This window comes from Ambystoma mexicanum, chromosome 12 (assembly GCF_040938575.1).
Source record: "Ambystoma mexicanum isolate Mex_15411 chromosome 12, UKY_AmexF1_1, whole genome shotgun sequence".
NCBI classification, from domain to species: domain Eukaryota; kingdom Metazoa; phylum Chordata; class Amphibia; order Caudata; family Ambystomatidae; genus Ambystoma; species Ambystoma mexicanum.
Genome location: NC_090936.1, coordinates 122221008 through 122243293, shown reverse-complemented (window position 1 = coordinate 122243293; position 22286 = coordinate 122221008). Strand labels below are relative to the sequence as shown.

The 22286-nt window shown below is 49.3% G+C and overlaps 1 protein-coding gene across 1 annotated transcript in view; it reads right to left on the bottom strand.

Annotated features, from left to right (window-relative positions):
* Nucleotides 1-17152: 17152 nt before the first annotated feature.
* Nucleotides 17153-22286, bottom strand: part of SAMM50 (SAMM50 sorting and assembly machinery component) — a 396549-nt gene continuing 391415 nt past the window's right edge. The window contains exon 15 of the mRNA XM_069628139.1: nucleotides 17153-17363. Coding sequence (XP_069484240.1) covers nucleotides 17318-17363 — 46 coding nt within the window. The 3' untranslated portion in view covers nucleotides 17153-17317. The remainder of the gene's footprint in view (nucleotides 17364-22286) is intronic.

Sequence of the window (22286 nt, the reverse complement as noted above, 5' to 3'; positions counted from 1 at the left end):
CTCTTTGGAGGGTTTCTCCCTCTGATATTCACCCTGTACTTATTTGGCTCCAAGACCCAGTTTGCCCTCCCTTTCTTGTCAGGCCCACTTGATTCACTCTCCTGTCAAGGGGAGGATGACTTGTATGCTGATGTACGCAAGTTTGGTTTGGGTCCAAGACCCTGGTTTCTATTCTTCTTTTATTAGGCCCACTTGGTTCACTCCCCTGCCATGTACTGCCACAAGGAAGATGACTTGTATTACTATAGGCTTCAGCTTTGTTCGGGTGCCAGACCCTTGGTTTTCTTCCCTTCTCACTAGGCCTACTTGGGTGACTCGCTTCCCAAGTACTCCTACGAGGAAGATGCTTCTTATCATTCTTCCCATAGGGTTATTGCTCTTCTGCACCTCCAAGTCCCTACCGGTCCCTTTGACGTGACCAGTACTTTTGTTGGCTTCGAGGCTCTTGGCTGGTTCTTCCTGGGTCCTTGCATCTTCTCGCTGGGCTGCGTGGGCGTCTCTGGCTTCTGCAGTTCTTGCTCCTCATATCTTCTTACTGGTCTCTTCACAAATGGTGTAGGAGTGCAGGCTTGGACCACTTGGTCCATCTCCCAGAGGTCGTGCCACCACCTTCCAGGCTCGAGGCACATCCCTGACCTGCGCCACAACACCGGGCAAAGAACTTCCTTCATCAGGGTCTTGCCTTCGGAGCAGACTGTTCTTGACTTTCCCAATGCGTCCTCCACTTCTCCGAACTTTCCGTGCGGGACTGCCATTCGTGCTGGTATGCGGCTCTTTGTCAAAGTCCTTTGTCTTTTTTTGTGTTTCTCATGACAACTCCCCTGCGGATGTCTATACCGTTCCTGCATCTTCTCTGTGCCTTTCTTCATGGCTCCTGGTGGCCACCTCGTCCCATTGCTGGCCTTGCTAGTAATCTTCATGCTTTGGGTGATCTTTTTCGTGCCAATACTGGAGTTAGTCTTACGATCTGTATTGTTATCTCTCTTCTTCGTCTCTGTAGAAGTAACTGGCATTACGCTACAATAAGAAATGGAAGTGCTACCAAGGGGGTTGGTGGAAAGGTGGCAACAGGCTTGAGAGGGTTCGGTTCGGGTGTTGTGCTGACTTTTACCCAGGTGGTTGTCCTAATCCTCAGGTGTGAAGTCCCTCCCCATTAGCTCCTCCCCAATAAAAACAACCCGTAGGGGGAATATTGGGTAGCAGCCTCACCTCCCTAGCCTCATGAGAAGGCCCCCCCCGGGAGAATTGCCAACACCTAGTGAATCATCACACGGTGTGTTATTTTATAGCCGCAGGGGCGCTAATAGTGTTGGAGCCCAGGTGCTCCAAACTCGAAATTACACCGAGCTATTACTGACTAGCCTAGAACCTCGCTATTGCTCAATTATGCCCACATCCATGCTTATCCAGTCCCTTAATCTTCATGGAAGCTACCTATCAGTTCATCAAGGCTTCTACATTGAAGTGGTCCACAAATGTACATAAAACGAATGACTTGCAAATTTGAATCCTTTCATGCAATCAAGCAAGGTGCATACAATAAAGGCTCATGGCTCAGCCGGTAGAAATTGCATCATAGCACAAGGAATGTGACTGCAAGATCCTTTTTATGGCCCACTGTTTAAAAGTGCTTTATCGGAAAACATCTGTACTGCTCCAAGCATTTCCACTTCTAAATTGTGCACCAAAAATGCTCACTGATTTCACAGTACTCTGCACAGCCTTCTCTAAGAGAGGGCGAGACAAAGCACACCCACCTGGAGGCATCTAAATAAAGGTTTACCCTGTACAGTGCTGTCTACATGGGTCAAAGGCCCCTTGAGTGTGCCAGCCAGTGCTACTCAACATGTAATAAGAAGGTTAGATAGCACCCCATCAGGAACACAGTCGCACTCTGTCGATAACCACTCTGCGTCATCAAAAAAATCCAATGAATTATTCAAAATATATATCACAAAACAGTCATGTTTGGGTATAAAAAATTTGTATCACTTGAAATAGAGTAATTTATAAAATAAGTTAAATTCCAAGAGAATGTTAGTAAATTAGTCATTCCATTTTATAATCAAGAGACTTGCTGTAAATTATAGCAAACGAGTCATATGCTTCCATTATAAGTCCTATTAATCGCTCTAAGCATTTTCGGACTACCCCTTCGGGAGCAAGGAGCTTCTAAGCTTCCTAAAAGAAGCAAAAATGACCTTTACATTCAAATCATATGAACTTCAATATTCAAGGATATTTCTTCCTGAAAGAAAGCGATCCCAACAGTTCAAAATGCAATAGTTCTTTGATTCAATCAACCCACATGTACGATACTGATAAAATATAGCATTTTACCTGACAACTTGAAAATAGAGAACACATTTTTTGCCAGATGTCCTTTTACACTAGTAGCGTTAAAGTGTGTGTAAACAAACCAAAAAATGTGTAGTAGGAAAGAATCGTTAGCATCTACTTTCATGAGGTAATTAAGGTGTACAGATAGTCCATGTCATTTTGGATCTGACTTTTGAAGTATTTATGTCACGCAGACTTAACTGCATCTGGGCGCAGATCAAAGAATCTCCAATCTGCCACAAACAATATCTGACTGTAGTTTAGGCTGTCTTTCTGGATTATTTGAACAGGTGTGTTTTTAGGGATTTACGGAATTGTATTAGCTCCGTCATATTCCTTGGCTCCCGGGGCAAAGTATACAATAATCTAGAGACCTATACCGCAAAGTGTCTGTCTCCCCTAGAGATACAACAGGGAGGGCATGGGGGTGGTACCACCACCAACAGCAGTTTAAATGTTTCAGGTGAGAACTGCTATATTTGGTGAGACAAACACTGTTTTACTATGGGAGAAATCAAATGTGTTAGAGCAGGGGTGCCCAACTGCTTTTGACAGAGGGCCGAAAGCACCTTACATGATGCCTATAGTGGGCTGAAAAGTAAATGTGGGTGGGGCGGTAGGCGTGGCGTGGCAGGAGGCTTTTTCAACCCCCCCTTTCATTAAACTCATGGACAAAAGAATACGTTTTTGAGGAGTAACAGTGTTTATTTGTATTTCAAACTTACATTTTGTACTACATATTTCCATTGTTATCATTTATTTCTATTTAGTTATTACATATCGTCTGTTTAATTAAAGTATATATATTTTATTCACCCTTGATTGGACATTCCGTTATTTTGGACTGCTCCACTTTGCTCTTTGGGTTGGCCAAGAGGAGAACGGCCTTCGTTGAGTCAGGTTTCCACAAAAAGCAAAAGGATGTACATCTCCTAATTGTGCCTGTTTTACCTTTATTATTGTGTTCACTCTTTGAGTGCGACACTGTACCCCATGGCCCCCACCCCTCAACCAAACACTATGCCCCATGGCCCCCAACCAAACACTATGCCCCGTGGCCCCCAGTCCCGAACCGAACACTGTGCCCCATCCCTCCCCCCCTCCCCAACCAAACTAATAGATTTTTTCTGTTTGGTGATTGGGAGAGCCTGGTCAGTGTGCGGTGGATGACCAGCAATAGATTGTTTTGTGTTTGGTGATGGGGAGAGCCCAGCCAGGGCACAGTGAATCACTGGCAATTGATACTGTTTTTCATTGAGCAGAACATTAAGGAAAGAAAGGCCATGCAGTGTTAAGTAGACACGAGGCATTCAGTAGGTTTTGCACTGGTGGTACGGTGTGGAGAAAGAAAGGAAAAGGAAATGCGTGTGTCTCTATCTCGAGAGGCATTTTCCCATAGCTGTATGCCATGGAGCGGCCATCAGGACTCCTCTGTCTGCTGTTTCCTCTGAGATAACCCCTTGATGGTTTCTGAAGTAGGATGTGTGGGCCATTTATAGAGTTGTTAGTTTAATTGAGAAACAGGATTGTTAAAACCTTACATCACTATGCTTTGCACTAGATTAAATAATTGCTGCCGCAGGTAAGTGATACCCAGGGGAGAGAGTCACTGACTAATCAGGAGGCCAGGAATGTGGGTTTCAGTCCAGGGTCACCGTTTGTGCTGCCACCCGGTACCTCACCAGCAGGTCTGACTTTTGTACTGCACTGGGCGGCACACACCTAGCCCCTTCCCCTATGGATCCTGAATGCACAATTTTGCCCTATACCACCTACAGACCCAAACCCGCCCCCCCCACCCCAGCATACAGACTAACGAGCATACACCATACGTGCATATATACCCATAAAGACCCAAACCCCCCATCTCGGCATACAGACTACCAAGCATGAACCATGCATACATACCCATACAGACCCGAACCCCCCATCCCCCAACTCAGCATACAAACTCACAAGCATACACCAATACACCATGCAACCATACAGGCCAGAACCCCCCACCCCAGCACACACTCACAAGCATACACCATGCATCCATACAGACCCAAACCCTCCACCCCCCAACTCAACATACAAACTCACAAGCATACACCATGCGTCCATAGAGGCCTGAAACCCCCCCCCAACTCCGCACACAAACTCACAAGCATGCACTATGCACCCACACAGCACCGAATCCTCCCCACCCCCCAACTCAGCATACAAACTCACAAGTATACACCAATGCACCATGCGCCCATACAGACCAAACCCTCCAACTCGGCATACAAACTCGCAAGCATACAGCAATACACCATGCACCCATACAGACCCAAACCCCCCAACTCGGCATACAAACTCACAAGCATACACCAATACACCATGCAGCCATACAGGCCCGAACCCCCTTCCCCCAACTCAGCATACAAACTCACAAGCATACACCATGCACCCATACAGACCCCCACTCCCCAACTTGGCATACAAACTCGCAAGCATACACCATGCACTCATACAGACCTGAACCCCCACCCTGCATCTCAACATACACTGCACTTTCACACAAAAATGAACACTCGGGCAGACCCGACACCCCCCCCCCACGCCTGCATCGCAACATACATTGCACTATCACTCAAAAACAAGCACTCTGGCAGACCCAACAAAAACAAATCATCCAATATCTAGTATGTAAATTTGCTATGACTAGTAACTAAATCTAAATAAACTAAAGGGAGGTGAAACAAGATATTGTAACTATTTTATTTGCGAAACAGTCGCGTACCATAAGTGACATTTCTTCCGACCACATTAAAATGTAATTTAATAACATTCTTTACCACATGTGTATGTTCCATACAAATTCAACAGATTTAGCTATCAATGAGAACATGTAGGCTGCAGATCTAGATACTGTGATGAATCCAATGGAGTAATCCCGGCTTCCCGGGCGGTAACCCCCTCCCATGTGGCCAGGGGACGGCAGCCACCACCTGATCCTGACTTTCCGGGCGGGTATATGAGGGAGGATCACGTGGGAGGAGACAGCCTTTGGGGAGATGTTATGGCTTCATTGGATGAGACATGGTATTCGCATTTGCCCATGAAGAAGACTCTTGATACCCAATATCCTAATGGCCTATTGTTGTGCATCTATACCCCCCTTTAGGGAAATTTGAGAAACCTTTTCCCCAAACCCTTTAGGCCAAACTTCCATCCCTGGCCAAAAGGGTAAACGCTCCAAGACTACCTTCTCCAGTTCTAATTGTCCTCCATACAGAAATGGCTCATTATTTGGAACCAGTGATCTCCCAAGTAATCCACGTCATTTAACATCAATGAACTACATCTCTCACAATTACCCAAGTACTGGGACAAAGAAGAGGAAGAGAACGATGCAGAGCAGATGGAGCCTCAAGCTCATTGAGCGTTTGAGTTGTTTTAAAGATGCACCTGTGCGTGGGACAAACTGCAAGAGGCTGCTGCTGTTTGGGAGTAGTTGTTGCACCTCCGCGAGGCTTGTGGAACTGGGAAGCACAAACCAGTGTGGCGGAGCCAAGGGGCTGGCCAACAGGGAAACAGTAGAACGCTGTGTGAGCAGGCCATGCCTCAGACACACCAGGAACCAAGGGAAGATTCTTGGACATTCGTCAACCAGCAAAAGCAGCGTTTCACCTACCGGGACCTGAAGCAAGACAGGCGTGCTGAAGTGAAGCCGCAAGAGAAACTGGAACGATGTGAAAGCAGTCCAGAGTGAAAAGCAGGTGGCAAAGCCTTTCCTGCATGGGCACGAATCGGACCAAAGACACCACACAGAGCCGGTGAGTTAGCCCAAGCAAAGTGAGGACCCCAGGGAGTTTCAGCGACCGTGCCAAATACAAATTGTAAACCTAAAAGCTTCAGAAACCGAGACATTAAAGAGACAAATTGCAAATCAAGAAAGCATATTGAAATTAGAGACCCCAGCCATATACAAGTGCATGGAATGCAGATATGGGGGGGGGAAGCAGACCGAATGTTAAATCAACCAGATGTACAATATTCAAGGAAGTACATGTAATTGTGGAAGTAAGAGGAACTGTTAACTGTGAATGGGAAGTCCTGGCAGGGGAGTAGAGTAGGCAGCTGCAAATCTACAGGAAATCCCAAGAAAGGATTTAGAATTGTGTTTATGAACAAAGAGGACATTTTGAAAGAAGAAACTACAAGTCTAAGTAGGTTTGTGACTAACAGGATTGTGTTCCTTCTCCAGCATGGGGTCTGGCATGGATTCACATGCTCATGAATAAAGAATACATAGCAGTATACACATGCACAACCACGGGAGGTGGCAAAGGCTCAACATTAAGCATTACATCCAAACTCAACATTAAGCACTTCTTACCTCCTCACCAGGCTCACCTTAGGCGAACAGGTTGCGCAGCACTGCTTGGCCGACCCTGGACTCCTCCCTGGAGTCCCGATCGATGCAGTAGAATCTTGTGAAGGTGTGTGTCGACCTCCACGTAGCAGCCCTGCAGATGTCCAGCAGGGGCACACCAGCCAGGAACGCCTTGGTAGCAGCGATCGCTCTGGTCGAATGGGCTCTCGGACGGCCGGGCAGCGGTTTGCCAACCGGTGACAGTGCATGATGCAGCCGGAGAGCCATCTGGAAATGGAAGCCTTCCCTTGATCCACAGGTCCAAAGTTCACAAACAGCTGTGATGTCTTCCGAAAATTCTTCGTGCGGTCCACGTAGAACTTCACCGCTCTAGCTACAACCAGCGAGTGCAAAGTCCTCTCGGTCGGCGTCGAAGGGAAGAAAACTGGTAACGCCAAGGGCTCGTTGAAGTGGAAGTCCGACGGCACCTTGGGCATAAAGGAGGGGTGCGTCCTCAGCACTACCCTCGTGTCATGGAAAGTAAAGTATGGAGGCTTGCAAGATAGGGCCTGGATCTCTCCCACTCGTCGTGCGGAGGCGATGGCCACGAGGAACGCTGTCTTCCATGACAGGAACTTCAAAGGCGCTGAATGCATAGGCTCGAATGGGGCCCCCCATGAGCCTGGTCAGCACCACATTAAGCTCCCACACCGGGGCCGGAGCCTTCACCGGCGGGAATGATCGGAATAGTCCCTTCGTGAATTCCTTCACCAGGCGATGAGACCACAAGGACGCCCGTCCCGTAGTCCTGGTATATCGGGAGTTAGCAGCCAGATGTATTTTGATGGAGGCGTGAGCCAGTCCAGCTTTGGCCAGCGACAGTAGGTACGGCAGTACTTGAGGGGCCGTAATCCGCAGAGGGTTAATCTTCTGTGCACGGCACCAGACAGAGAACCTCTTCCATTTATGACCGTAACACATGAGAGTTGAGGACACCCTGGCTTTTGCAAGAACCTCTCTGCAATCAGCCGGTATATCGTACCCTCCAAACTCTAGTGCCGCAGGAGCCAGGCCTGCAAGTTCAGCGACTGTGGGGCGTGATGGAGAATGGCGCCTCCTTCTCTGGAGAGAAGATCCGTGTCTGCCAGCAGCTTGACTGACGGGGACGTTGACAAGTCCAGAAGGTCCGGGAACCAGATCTGCCTCGGCCACGACGGTGCGACGAGGATCATCCTGCACCTGGACTTCTTGAGCTGCTTAATGAGGCAGAGCAGCAACGGCAACGGAGGGAACGCGTAGAGAAACAAGCCGTCCCAGGGGAACGAGAAAGCATTGCCCATGCTCCTCGGGTGTGGGAACCTGCTGCCAAACCTCTGGCACTTGGAGTTCGCCGCCGTTGCGAACAGTTCGATCTGGGGTTTGCCCCAACGTTGGAAGAGCCGATCCACTTGATCCTGTCGCAGTTCCCACTCGTGGCACGAGCGCAGCTCCCTGCTGAGCGAGTCAGTGATGGTGTTTTTTATTCCTGCCAAGTGGAAGGGAACCAGAAACATCCCCTGGGCGACGGCCCAGTGCCACAGATCCTGGGCCTCCTTGGATAGGGCTGGGGATCTGGTACCCCCCTGCTTCTGTATGTAGAACATCGTGGTGGTGTTGTCGGTGAAGATCCTCACCACTTTGTCCTTGAGGGACGGAAGGAACGACTTGAGCGCCCAGAACACTGCTCGGAGCTCCAGAATGTTGATGTGGAGAGACCTCTCCTCCGGGAGCCAAAGGCCTCTTGCGTGGAGATCTCCGGTGTGGGCCCCCCAACCCTCCAGAGAGGCGTCCGTCGTCACCGTCTCCTGAAACGCCGGGGTTTGAAAGCCCGTGCCTGTAGTGAGGTGAGCCCGGGTGCCCCACCATAGGATCGCCCGACGGAACTCCTCGTCGAGAGGGATCCTGTCCTCGAAGCAGCCCGTCGCCTGAAACCAGCGGGCGCCGAGGAACTCCTGCAGTGGACGCATCCGAAGTCTGCAAAGGGGTACAAGGTAGATGCATGAGGACATCATCCAGAGAAGGGACTTGATGGACCTCACCCTGGCCACGTCCGTGGCCAACAGGTGCCGCACCTTGCCCAGGATAGTCTTGCTCCTCTCTTCTGAAGGGGAGGCCAATTGCCCCACTGTATCGAGCTTCGCTCCCAGAAACATTGCTACGTGCGATGGAACCAGGTGGGATTTGGGGTAGTTGATTGCGAACCCCAGCTCTGTGAGTAACCGGACGGTCCTCGCTGTATGTTCGACGGCGAGTTCCCTTGTCCTTGCCCGGATTAGCCAGTCGTCCATGTAGGGGTAGACGTGGATCCCCTGCAGGCGCAGCCGCGCCGCCACTGGTGCCAGGCTCTTGGTGAAAACCCTGGGTGCCGACTTTAATCCGAACGGTAGGGCTCTGAATTGGTAGTGACGTTCCTGAACCACGAACCTTTGGAACTTCCTGTGCCTTTTTAGAATGGGGATGTGGAAGTAAGCATCCTCCAGGTCCAACGACGATAGGAAGTCGCCTTCCTCCAGCTGTCCGAGCACATGCTGGAGGGTGACCATCCTGAATTTCTGTGCCTTGATGTACTTGTTTAACTGACGCAGGTCCAGCATGGGGCGCCAACCGCCTGTCTTCTTTCTGACGAGGAAGTACCTTGAGTACACTCCGGAGCCCCGGAGCCTCCTGGGGGCGAGCTCGATGGCACCTTTCTTGAGCATCACCTTTACCTCCAACAGCAGTTGAGGGACGCGATTCTCCTTCCTGGCCACGGGAGGAATGCAAGGGCACTTCTTTTGGAATTCCAGCGAGTGCCCGTTGGCCAGGGTGTCCAACACCCAACGATCGGTGGAGATGGACTCCCACACGCTGACGAACTTCGTCAGCCGGCCTCCCACTGGGGTGGGGGGCCGACAACCCGGCCGGGTCAGTCTTGCTTGGAGGCGGCCTTGCCGCCTTGGCCTCCTTGGCGATGATGGCGGGATCCCCCTTGCGGTAAGTGGAGGAGCCACCGCTGGATCCTTTGGAGGCACCCTGTCTGCCTCCGGAGCTCCTAAAGGGTCGTCGCTGTTGAAGCACCCGAAGGGCCCGGGCCGTCTCCGAGTCGGTCTTGATGGCCTGTAGGGACTCGTCCACCACCTTACCAAAAAGGTTGTTGCCGTCGAACGGCATGTCCAACACTCTGGTCTGGACGTCCTGGCAAAAGTCTGTCGCCTTGAGCCATCCTCGTCGTCGGAGGCAAACTCTGTTGCCCAGTTGGCGAAATCCGGTATCGGCAATGTCCGTTGCCACCATTATGGCGTGATCCGACGCCACCTCGCCTTCCTGCAGAATTTCTAGGGCCTCTGCCCTTTTGTCATCAGTTAGTAAGTCTAGCAGGGGAGCTATCTTGAACCAGAGCTCCCTGTCGTAGCGGGCCACGATCGCTAAGGCATTGGCTGCCTTAATCGTCGTCGCCGCCAACGAGATGACTCGTTGTCCCATAGAGTCCAACTTCTTGCCCTCGCTGTTTGGCGGGGAAGTGGAAGTTGAAGCCGCCGCACCCGCTGCCTTCTTCTTAGCCGCTGCCGAGACGACAGAGTCCGGCGTGGGCTTCGTCAAGAGGCCCAAGGGGGCGGCATCGGGGACTCGATACTTCTTCTCGTACCTGTCCCTCTTGGCTGGTGTCGTGGAAGGGTTCTTGAGGACAGCAAGCCCCTCGTCCCAGATGTTGTCGAGTAAAGGCACCGCAAGGACCGTCTTCCTCTTGGCCTCTCGTCGTTGGTACAGAAACCCCTCCTTTTTCTGTTCTTCAGGGCAGAGCTAGAAGAGCTCGGATGCCCTGGTTATCATGGCGTGGAAAGAGCCAATTTCGTCGGCTGAAGACGCCCGCGGGGCGGCGGGGGGGGTTACGACGGGATGTCCGCTGTGTCATCGCCGTCGTCATTGTCCGTCCCCGTCACTGTATCCTTCGCCGTATCCTCTCTAGGGTCCGGCGAGGGGGATGAGGGGTCCACCGGTCTCGCAGGCATGAATGGCAGAGCGGGGTGGACCCTCCTCCGCTTGTTTGGAGGGCTTCCCGACGGCACTGGTTCTGGATCTTCCGTCGGGGTCCGTGGTAATCTCGTCCTTATCTCGGTACATAAGGATTGGATTGCCAACAAAATGGCCGCCGAGCTATCCTGGGGCTCGGGCAATGGCTGCGACGGACGGGATGGCCGCTCCACTGGGCCCTGTTCGTCGTCATCGTCGCTATCTTCGATCACGTCAGCAGGGACCGTCCCCTGGGATCGAACCTTTTCGAACCTCTCGTTGAGGCCTATGAACCTCTCGTTGAGGCCTATGGACCTTTCGTTGAGGCCCTTCTCGGTTTCCGCCAGTTCCTCCTCAGAGGCGGATTCTGAGTCTGTAATGGCCACCGCCCCCCCCTCTTTTTCCGCTGGGGACTTCACGAGGGTCTTAACTATGGGCTGGAAAGAGGATTCCCTCTGCGGTGGCAGGGATACTCTGGGCCCAGAGGGCGTTTCCACAGGCGTAGTCTCAGCCGGCTTCGCCAGGGTCGCAGCAACCACTTCGGTAGAGGCCTTTGCCGGGTGGATCAAAGCCCTCACCACCTTAGGTGCGTCCTGGGCCTTCGCCTTGGGAGTTGGGTCAGCGCCTCGCTCCCCCTTCAAGATCGACCGGGTCCATTCCAGCGGCCTACCCGGGTTCTCGGACTTCCTCTTCTCCGAACCAGAGCGCTGGCTCGTGGTCGAACGTGCCGGGGAAGTAGCGCCCTGCTTGGCAGCTGAAGAGCCCGACCTTTCGGCGCTCCCGGTGCCCGTGGACTCGCGGTGCTTGGCCTTCTGTTGGGCCCCCATCGCCGGGGCGCCCTCACAGGACTTAGAAGCCCGCTCAGACTTCTTCTTCACCTTCTCACCTGCTGTGCCCTTCTCCAGCCAGGCGGCGAGGCGGGAACGACGATCTTGTTTGGTCCGTTCCGAAAGGTACTTGCAGAACGCACAGTGTTTCCCCACGTGCGTCTTGTCCTCATGAAGGCAGTAGAGACATCGCGAATGCTCGTCCTCCTTGAAAACGTTCTGTAGTCCGCATCCAGGGCAGCACCTGAACAGCTTGGATCTGGGCGTCGAGCTTCCCTTGTCCTGGGCCATGTCCGCTGAGGTAGGCCGCAGATCTTCCGGAATCCTCCAAGAAGTGTAAGCTTGCCGAAAACTTCACCGTTGAGGGGCGTAGAAGAATTCCGAAACGGGTCCCCGTTGTCGGAAGTAGAAACGGTGGAGCTTGAGGCTCGATTAAACCGAAAAAATTAGAAAATCTCCTGAAAAAGCGTGAAAACGCAGCAAAAAAAACTCGAGAGCTAAACACGAGGACTCCCAACACTTGAGCGTGCGGTAAAAATCTGAGGATGGCTGCCAGAGGCGGGGCTTGGGGAGAGGGCAGTCATTGGCTGGGGGCAGTATGACCCAGAGATCAGTGATTGGTTACTACTAAGAAAGACAGATCAGAAACTAAACTGATACTGATTTTTTCTCTACCGACGATTCCCAGCCTGACGACGGGGAATATTCATGAGCATGTGAATCCATGCCAGACCCCATGCTGGAGAAAGGGCCTATTGAGTTTAAGGTCAGTTGACAAACAAGACTTGTGGAACATTTAAGGTTAGCACAAGTCCCTTCAATGTTTACAGTACTCCCGATGAAAGAACATATTGTGATAAATGCAGTGAATATGTCACCTCTCCCCTAGGGGGAGTCACCCCCTTTGGGACTAGGTAGGTGAGCCCACTAAGCTTAACACCCCCTAGTAGACAGGAAAAGCAGGATCCTACTGGGGGTGACACCATTCCACCTGGAGGACAAACACTCCCTAAACACAGATATAGGTTATCCTCCCTTGTCTCAAGAGACTAATAGTTTTGTTGGTTATATGGGAGATAAACTGTGTAATAACTTGCTACACAAATGGCTGCTATGGTTTCTGACCCTTGTCAGGCACTATATCCTAATCTCAGAAGGGAGAACAGGAGAAAGGGCCACCTCCTCGCTGTGTGGAGGATAAAGACCAAATCAGCCTTGGAACACGAGAGAAAGGTAGTGCATGGCTCTGCAGAGTAGAGACCTCTTCCTGAGCATCTCTGCCGAGACACAAACTGGAGAGGTCCGGTCCAGGAGGCTTGTGAGCAGTGGGAACTGTCAGAGGAGTGGCGGATGAGTGGCATGATGAGCAACATACACAGAAGTCCCGCAGGAAGGCAGAGGAGTGGGAGCGCGTGTTCCAGCATACTCGGAGTAACAAGGCAATGCTGGAAGGGAGAACCTGCATCACCTTTTGAAAATGCAACCCAGACGAGCACTGCACAGAGACAGAGCATGCAGTTGCTCCACGGAACTGGGAAGAGGGTGGAAAGGCCTTACCAGATCCTAAGGTGGGGTGAAGGAAACCAGAACCCAAAGCTGGGGTGAGAAGCCAGACCCCAAAGGGGGGCAAGGAAACCCGGACCCCAAGAAGGGGCGGGAGAAACCAAACACCAAGGCAGAGTGTGAAACCCGCGACCCCAGAGAGGGGTAAAAAACCAGGAACTAACTGGAGAAAATACCATGAGATTCCTTGGTGGGTTACTCAAGGAGAGTACATGGTGTGGACCTACAAACCAGGGGATTCCCACGAGTGGAAGACGACAAGGGGTTGAGAGAGTCCTGGTATCCAGGGAAAAAGAGACTAACCAAGGACTGAGACGCATCCCGAGAAGGCAATGGTGAAAAAGACATTTGTACCATTTTCTGGAACTGTGCAATGAGGCACAGAACCCCTTTTTGGATACATCCCAGTGGGGTCAGAAACCAGCCACCATTCCCACGTCGGGCAAAGGCTCTCATTGTATATTTGTTAAAGTTAAGCACTTTTTTAGTTTATAGTAGTAGGGACAGATAGATATCAGGCTAGCAATGGACAGCGGGCTTCGATTAATTTGTAGTACATTCTAACTAGCACTCTTTTAGACTCCTTTTCGTTCTCCTAGATTAGGGCAGATAAACCTAGGGACAGGTTAGGATTTGGGTAATGAGATAAAGAGATACTAACCCAAAATGCCACCATGCCAGTCTCCTGACTGGCCACAATATGTACATTGGATTCCCACATTTTGTCAGCTTCATAAAATACAAACAAACACTTGAAACAAAGGAGGAACAAGCTCACAAAGAGGTATATGTGGTGGAGACGTTCCAGGTGTCCAAAATTAAAAATAGTAATCTATATTAGAATTCAAAAACACTATTTAAATTATGTGAGTTATTAGAAACGGGACAATCTGCCTCTTCATATAAGTAGATCTAGGTTTGGAGGTGATAAAAGGAGCATGACTCTGCATACCCATTGTGAGACAGGCATGGTATCAAGAGAGAGACAGACTCAAAAGTAACAGTTTGAAAACCTTTATTGTTAAACGTTGTGGGTTTTGCGTAATGCCTCCCTGGCCCTAACCCTAAAGCGGTTCCCTCAAGTGATGCTTCTAAGGGCCGTTAATGTCCGTAAGTCCAAAACCAAAATGTGTCTGTCGAAACCTATGCTTGCCCTCACTCTTAGACCAAATGTGATTGAAGGGGGGGGGGGGGGGTTTCTTAAAGGAAAAATGGTGGCTCAAAAAGAAATATAAACCACAGCTGGTTTCAAATAGCCTTACCAATAGGTGTAGTCCTGGCGGTTTCAAAAATAGTTCACCTCAAAATGGGTTGCCCTTGCACCCTTCTACGTAGGGCTTTTGCAGCAAGTCAATAACGTTCACAATGTCTCTGGGTCTCTTGGGGTTCCCCTCCCCAAGCATTGATTCTTTCAGTTCCAAACAAAAAGACACAGTTCTTGTTCGGGCTCTCAGGGTTCCCTTCCCCAAGCTTAGGCCCCTTTTGGTCTTTAAACAAAAAGTTCCCCTGGTCAGGATCTAACTTTCAATTAATAGTTCTTTCAGGGGAGGGAGTATCGGAGACTTTCGAGAACGCTGGGCTCTTTGCTCGTCCCAGGCGCGACCACTCTGTTTCTAGCCATCTCCTTATTCTCTGCACCTTTCTTCTGGCACCTTTTCACTTCTGTGCCTCTTTCACTGTGTTTTTTTCCACTTCTTCGTGCTTCTTACACGCCTTTTTTACTGTGCACACTTGCACCCTCTTTTTCACCTTGCAGTGCCTCTTGCACACTTTTCTTTACTGTTTCATGCACTCTTGCATCTTCACTTCCCAGTCCTGTGCTTCTTACACTGTTTTGGTTTCGGGTTGCTCACCTCCTTTCCCCCCCATTTTCGGGTCGCTCACACCCTCTCTTTGCTTGCCATTCTTTGTCTTTCATTTTGGGTCGTTCGCACCCGCTCTTTGCTTTTGGTCTATCTATCTCTTTGATTACCGCAGAGCCAGCGCACTTTCTCTTGCTCTTTCTGTCTTTCCGGTTTCCGTGTTGCTAGCGCACTTTCTCTTGCTTTGCTTTCTCTCGCTGGCCCACTTCCACTGCTCCTGCTGCAGCCACCCGCACGCTGCTGAGTTTCTCACTCTCTTGAATTCGGCAAACTCAACTAGCGCGGCGCTGGCGAGCAGTTCTCCAGGTTCTTGGATTGAGGTCAGGGTCTTACCACCTGCCCATCAGGCGCCCCTGGTACTGGCACACCTCCCAGGGAACAAGCCCTGGCCTGGATGGGGCCAACCGCCTGAACTTAGTCCCGCTCCAGCTCCTTGGATACACGGCTCCCTCGCCACGCTGCAGCCCCTCTGACACACTGAGCCAGCGTCTCAGCGTCCCGCACTCCACTGGATCTTCAGGGCTAGTTCTGCACCCTTCTGCTCCTTGGCCTCCAAGTTCCATCCAGCAACCCCAGCTTGCTCATTTCTTCTGGCAGAACAACACTTTTTATAGTGCAGTACAGTCAAGTGGAGTCAGGTGTGCACAGTTGTAGCAAAGTGCCTGACTATTAGTGGAACAGGCTAATGGTGCTATGAAGTAGACCTCTCCATGCAGTTCCTATGGGTAATCCTCATTGCTCTCGATCGCCGGTTCTTCGTCCCAGTACTTGTTGGAAATGGGGGGGGGGGTGGGTGGCTGAGATGGGGTGAGATTGAAAATGCCCTAGACAGACTAAGAGTTTAAGCTGGCCTCATCCTCTTTTCAGTACCAGTTGTGGGGACTTGTTGGAGTCTATTAAGCTGAGCGAGTGAGGTTCAATCCATTTGTTTATTAGAGGGGAATAACTGGGAGGAAAAGAGTGGGTTCCCAGCATATTCTCTAGGTTTTGAGGAAGGACAGACAATGTTGGTGTCAAGAGTTGTGAAAGGGTTTGTTCTTCCTAGCCGTCCAAGATATTTTCTCTTCCCTTTTCGTGAGGGAAGGTCAAGTGGTAGGACGGTACTTGGGTGACAATATCCCATGAACGAGGATGGGTAGGATGGATTGGGACAAGGAATTGGTGAATACCATGTCTTGCCTTGGGAAATACCATGTCTTGCCTTCAGGTGCCCTCCCCGCAGTCCCCAGGGATCCCCTGCCCAAGAGATCCTCCCTCGCTTGTCTGCCTTCAGGTTTGGGATCTAAGAGCGATGGCCCTTCCCTGGTCACCTGAGCAATGGATCCCTGGGGACTACTTGTGAGAATGCCCTCAGGTTTCTCACACCGTACATAAGTACATGTACTACAGGCTTGTGTGGGAGCCTAGCCAGCCTTACACGCTCCTAGAAATAAGGAGAAAGTGGATTAGGTTGTTTTAATTTTTAGGCACAGAACAAGGGCGAGCAAGGGAGCTTTTCAATTTCTTCCTTCTGAAAAAAGATGCGATTACTGCAAGCTTAGGAATTTGGGGACGTTTGTCATGTTGGAGATGAAATGAGGCAGAGATACTTTAGCAAGAATACAACATCCCTACACAACTGCTGTCACTGCCTGCTATTTTCCTTTAAAAACACATCTTTTGAAGGTTTTAGAAAGTATAGAAAAAGGCATAAGTTAACGGCAATGATAGTAGAATCTTAGAGCACACAGACATGATTAGTAAAACAAATGGAGATGCAAACCAGATTAGACCCCTGAGCACAAAGATAGAAAGAAAACTGTGGGAAAAACTGAAAAGATCAGCGAAGATCCAACCACCATTTCTTGTAGCTAAATGTGTAGGTGATCACAGAAGGACAGAGAAATAATATCACAAAAAGGCAATATGAGGGGGTTTAAAGTCAAAACCAACTATTGTAATGAAGAACAGAACCAAAATGAACACATTGTAATGCAGATGAAATGTTTGGGATTATGGGGACAAATTCCTCTTATAGTCTAAGAAATGATCTCAATGTCGCCTTCATCTTTCGTAAAGTTGACAACTATGAGTTACAAATATCTAATGTTAATATCCACTTGCTATAACTTCCTGTTTTTGTATCGAGGATTGTAAACAGGCAAAGATCAAATGCTTCCAATATACAAAACAAACCAAGTAAACAGTAAAATGATTACATCTTTATTCACAAATATAGGCTTCCAGTAAAGTTTGAACAGATAAAGAAATAAAACAGAAGGTATTTCTGTTGAATTGTAAGTGCCTGTAACAATGTTAAGCAGTGATTAATTCACAGAAATGTGTTGGCTGTTATACAAGACGTCTCCGGAAATTTACAGGAACCGAATTCCAGCTCCAAACTGAACACCATCGCAAATCCTACGAACAAAAAAACAAGTTATCTAAGCAAACAATCTTGTTTTAGGGTTTCTTTAAAAAAACATAGTAAGTGCAGGAGTACTGATATTTAACAAGTCTACCTCCAGCATATAGTTTAGAAATATTTATGTTCATAGTAAACAACTACGACGTTGAAAACCAGATTCATTATAGCATCCAGTCTACCAATACTTTGAAAATAAATGTCTTGTGCTTGGTTTGTAAACAGCATGCAAAACAATCACAATGGCTTAATGGAAAATAACTTTTAACCCTCTCTTTTGGAGCATCCACATACATCAGACTTCACATGCCAAAATCAATAGCGCCAACCACCTATTGAGGCACATAACCCATGGGTATGTAGAACACTGTGGTGGATCAAACAAACAAGGTTTATTGCGAAACAAGAGTTGAGGTTGGAGCAAGGTAAAACAAAACTATGTCTATTTAATGGGAGTTAAGGGCAAGGAGAACAGAACAGGTTTGAGGAATGTTTATCAGGGTCACTGCCCGTCTTTCAGGATGGTGGTTGGAGCAGGCTTCTACTGAAACAAAAAATGTCACCACAGTCCCTTGGGGCTGCTTTCCTGAGATCCTCCCACTACGCCGCCCGTCTCCCTGTCACAGTTCTCTTGGCCTCCATTCCAGAGTCCTTTGATCAGATCTTCGAGTCTACACTCCAGAGCCCTGCAAGCACAACAGTATTTTAGACAAAGTCAGGTCCTTCTGGGCTGCTGTAGTCTGTATGCCGTGATGACGTTCCCTGCCTGAGACGTCTGTTAAAGGGCATGGTAGCAATGGGAGCAGAGTACAACTGCCCGCTAAATTATGCTGTCCACGGGATGTGTGGGGAGGATATCCTGGCTCATCCCACCATGCCCCAGTCACGGTGCAAAACCATGGTTTTGCCCCTTTCAAGGTTGCTCCTAATATGAACAGACCCTTTGAACAGCGTCACCTCCCCCATGCCCCCTTGGTACAGTGGTATCAGCCTTCTCTGACATTGGGAGAACCCCACCCCTTACCAAGGACCTGGTAGGATAGGAAGGACATTTGGGAAAGGATGGTCAAGCCCATTGGGGAGGAGAGATTAGTCTGGTCCTGCCAGCACAGAGTGTGATGAAGGAGGCGGGGGGGAGGGGGAATCCAAGATCTTTGGCAGAAATGCTTATTCTATATGCCCAAACTGCCATGCTCGTGTAACCCTCTAACCCTCTCCATATTCGGGTTGGTAGGCGGAACCGCTAAAAACATAGCTCAGCTGCAGTGTCCACTAGCCACACATGCACAAAATAATATTCCAAGATGGAACCCACCCAACCTCTATGAAGGTTTGGACAGTAGAACTGTGCATAAGGCGGCAAGATGACCAGAGCAGCTGGAAAGCCACAGTGTAGCAAGCTTCAACCATTCCTGCTTCAGTGTCCATAAGCACTTAATAGTTACACAAGGGCAGTTCCACGGGTGGGCCATACACCTACAATAGTCACTGGAGATTGGGTTTATGGAGACCGTGGTGAGCAGCAAAGGAATGTGCTGAGAGAGAAGGAGGCGGCAGCTCTCGAGTGCAGAGAAGGTGGCTGGAGAGAGAAGACCAAACAGAAGGGAATGGGGAGAGGCAGAAAGAGGTAAACACTGATGGGTAAGGAGTGTAAGAAGTGGGGGTGAACGAGGAGGGGAAAAGAGAAAGAAAGTGGGGAAAATCCAGGGAGATGTGTAGAGTATGAAGAAGGAGGGGGAGAGAAAAGAGGAGCAATACCAGAAACTGAAGTGGAATAAAAAAAAAAAGGTGTGAAAGAGTCAAAGGAAGTTAAGACAAATACAAAGTAGACGTGGGGGAATGACTGCAGGTCACAGAGCAGGTACAAGGCAAATATGAGGAAAAAGAAGTGAGGCGATGCAGGCAAGTAGTATTAGGAAGGCTAGGACTAACTGTAAAATGCAGATCCTATGAAAGAAGGAACGCCATGCTGAAATAAAAGTGTTAAAATATAAAGGTTCACGTGGTTATCAGATAACGCACAAGATCAATGTGATTCCTTGTTATTTATTTATTGATCTGCAGGGTGCCGAAGCCCGCCGGCATCAGGGCGCACAAATACAAAGGACAAACATACAGGAACAGGGCACGCGCGTAGGAAAGTCCAGCGAGGCAAGGAAAGAATTAGATCAAGGTAGAGCTTTGAAGAATATTAGATGAATAGAGCAGTCTTCAGTTTACGATGAAAAATATTGTATTGCTTTGTCAGCCGAAGCTCCAGGGGCAGAGCATTCCAGATCTTAGCAGCCCTGGAGGGGAAGGCACTTCCCAAACAATTGGCGAGAGAGAATTTAGGAATTTTTACCAACGCCAAAGTGGCTGAACGCAGTTTCCTCTGTGGCTTGTAAAAAGAGACCAGATCATTAATCTAGACTGGAGCGGTGCCATATAACGCTCTGTAAATTAGTGCCGCAGCCTTTAATTCTAGATGAGCAGAAACCTGGAGCCAATGAAGATCTCTCCGGCTACCCGAGATATGCTCTCTTTTAGACTAACAAGTTACTTACCCATGGTAAAATTCTTTTGACTGGATGTTCCTCCCACCTAGTCCTCATCTTTGATATATTCCTATCTTCAGGTTTCCTGCTTCGGAAAAAAGAATTTCACACCAGCGGGCGCTATGCTCGATGTTGTGGCGTCGATGTCCCTCGAGGGTTGCCGTTGGGTGTCAACGACATCAGTAGTACAAATAGCTCAAACCATGCCCATTGGCTTCAGTTCTGTTTTTCCATCCCCATCAATCGAGGAATTGACTAAGCATACGCCAAGACGGCAAGGTCTCAAAGCATGGAGCGCAAAACACGTAAATTGTACGGCGGGGTAGGCTGGGAGGGGCAAAGAGGAATACATGGGAGGAACATCCAGCTGAAAGAACATTACCAGGGGTAAGTAACTTGTTCTTCGAATGGATTGTGTCCTCCCACGTATTCCTCATCTTTGATAGATGCCCAAAGCAGAATTTACTTTTTTGGAGGAGGGAGTGCCAATTAATTGAGTCATGGACCGTATGAAGAACAGTCTTTGCAAAAAAGACCTCCTTGAGACAAGGTCGAGTCTAAACAGTAATGCTTTATGAAAGTATGCGTAGACGACCAGGTGGCTGCTGCACAGATATCTTTACTGGTACACTCCTTTGCAGAGTCGCAGAACTTTCCATGCCCCTAGTGGAATGAGCCCTTAGACCATCTGGTGGTTCTTTACCTGCCAGTTTGTAACATTCTCCAATTGCTAAAATTATCCATCTGGATATAGTCTGTTTGGTTACTGCCAGGCCCAATTTATGGCCGGTATACCCAAAGAAGAGTTGATCATCTTGTCGAAATTTAGCAAGCCTTCAAATATAAAAACTGCCCTTTTTGGGTCTAGCCTGTGAAACCTTTCTTCCTCCTTGCCTGCATGAGGGGGAGGATAAAAAAGTCGGTAGTGTTATCTTCTGCGACAAATGGAAGTCAGAGACTACCTTAGGCAGGAATGATGGTTTTACTCAAAGGATATCCTTATGGAAAACTGTTTAAGGAGATTTACAGGAGAGCCTGTAATTCACTCAGCCTGCGGGCTGATGTTAAAGCCACTAGCAGGACTGATTTTAATGTAAGGAGCCGTAGAGGACATCAATGTAATGGCTCGAATGGAATGCATGTGAGAAATTTTAATACCAAATTTAAATCCCAAACAGGCACATGAAATGGGACTGAAGGGTACACGTTAGTGAGACCCTTTAGAAAAAGGGTATCTAGAAATACGAGACCTCTTCAGAAGGGCGCTTAAAAATGCAAAGTGCAGCCAGGTATCCTTTTATCGTTCCAATTTGGAGTCACAGATTGGCTAAATGCAATAGGAAAGAATTTACATCCTTATTCTTGCACCAATTACTGAACTTATTCCAACAACACCGGTACAAGGATTTGGTTGCTGGCCTTCTGGCCGAAAGCAAAATCTCCATTACGTCGTCCGGGAGGTTCTAATCCTTATACCTCAGAGTTTCAGAAACCATGCGTGAAGGCGGAGTGTCTTGACCTCTGGTTGGAGGACCCGAGCTTCATCTTGCGAGAGAAGATCCTCTCTTTGTGGAAGACGTATTGGAGGGCAGATGGACATGTCCAGAAGGTCCTCCACGTCCTCCTGGCCCAATCCGGAGCAATTAGGCTCATGGATTTCCCGAACTTTCTCAGCCTCCTGATCACGTGAGGAATAACGGACTGGAGGAAACGCATACAGAAGCGGAAATTCCCAGTCCACTACGAACGCGTCCCCTAGAGCTCCTCTCAAGAGGAAATTCCCTTGAGCAATACTCTTCGCACTTCCGATTGACCTTGGTCGAGAACAGATCCACTTGAGGGGTTCCGCAAAGGGTGAAGATCTCTTGAAGGACTTCCTGAGCTAGTTCCCATTTGTGGGAGACTGTGCTCTGCCTGCTCAGAGCGTCTGCCGCTAGGGTCTGCTCTCCAGTTAGGTGAACTGATGACAGCGATTCCTTCTTGTATTACCAAGAACCAGAGCTGCATTGCCTCTCTGCACAGTGGTAGTGACCAACACCACCTCTCTTGTTGAGATAGTGCATTGCCACTGTGTTGTTGTCTGTCATTATTAGGACATTCTTTCCCCGTACAGAGGGCAGGAAGGCCTTCAGCGCTAGTCTGATTGCCCTCAGCTCCAAAAGGTTGATGTGTAGTTTGGACTCTGATGGAGACCAACGACCGCGGATTGTCAGTTCGTTGGTGTGGGCTCTCCACCCTGTGCGTGAGGCGTCCATCACAGTTGCCAAAAAGACGGTCCCTTGAGAATTGTTGTCCCCGCAAGTCCACCAAGGCACTCTGCTCAGAACTTGCAGTAGATCACAGTTCCTGAAAATAGGGACCACCGAGTCCTGAGGGCCCTTT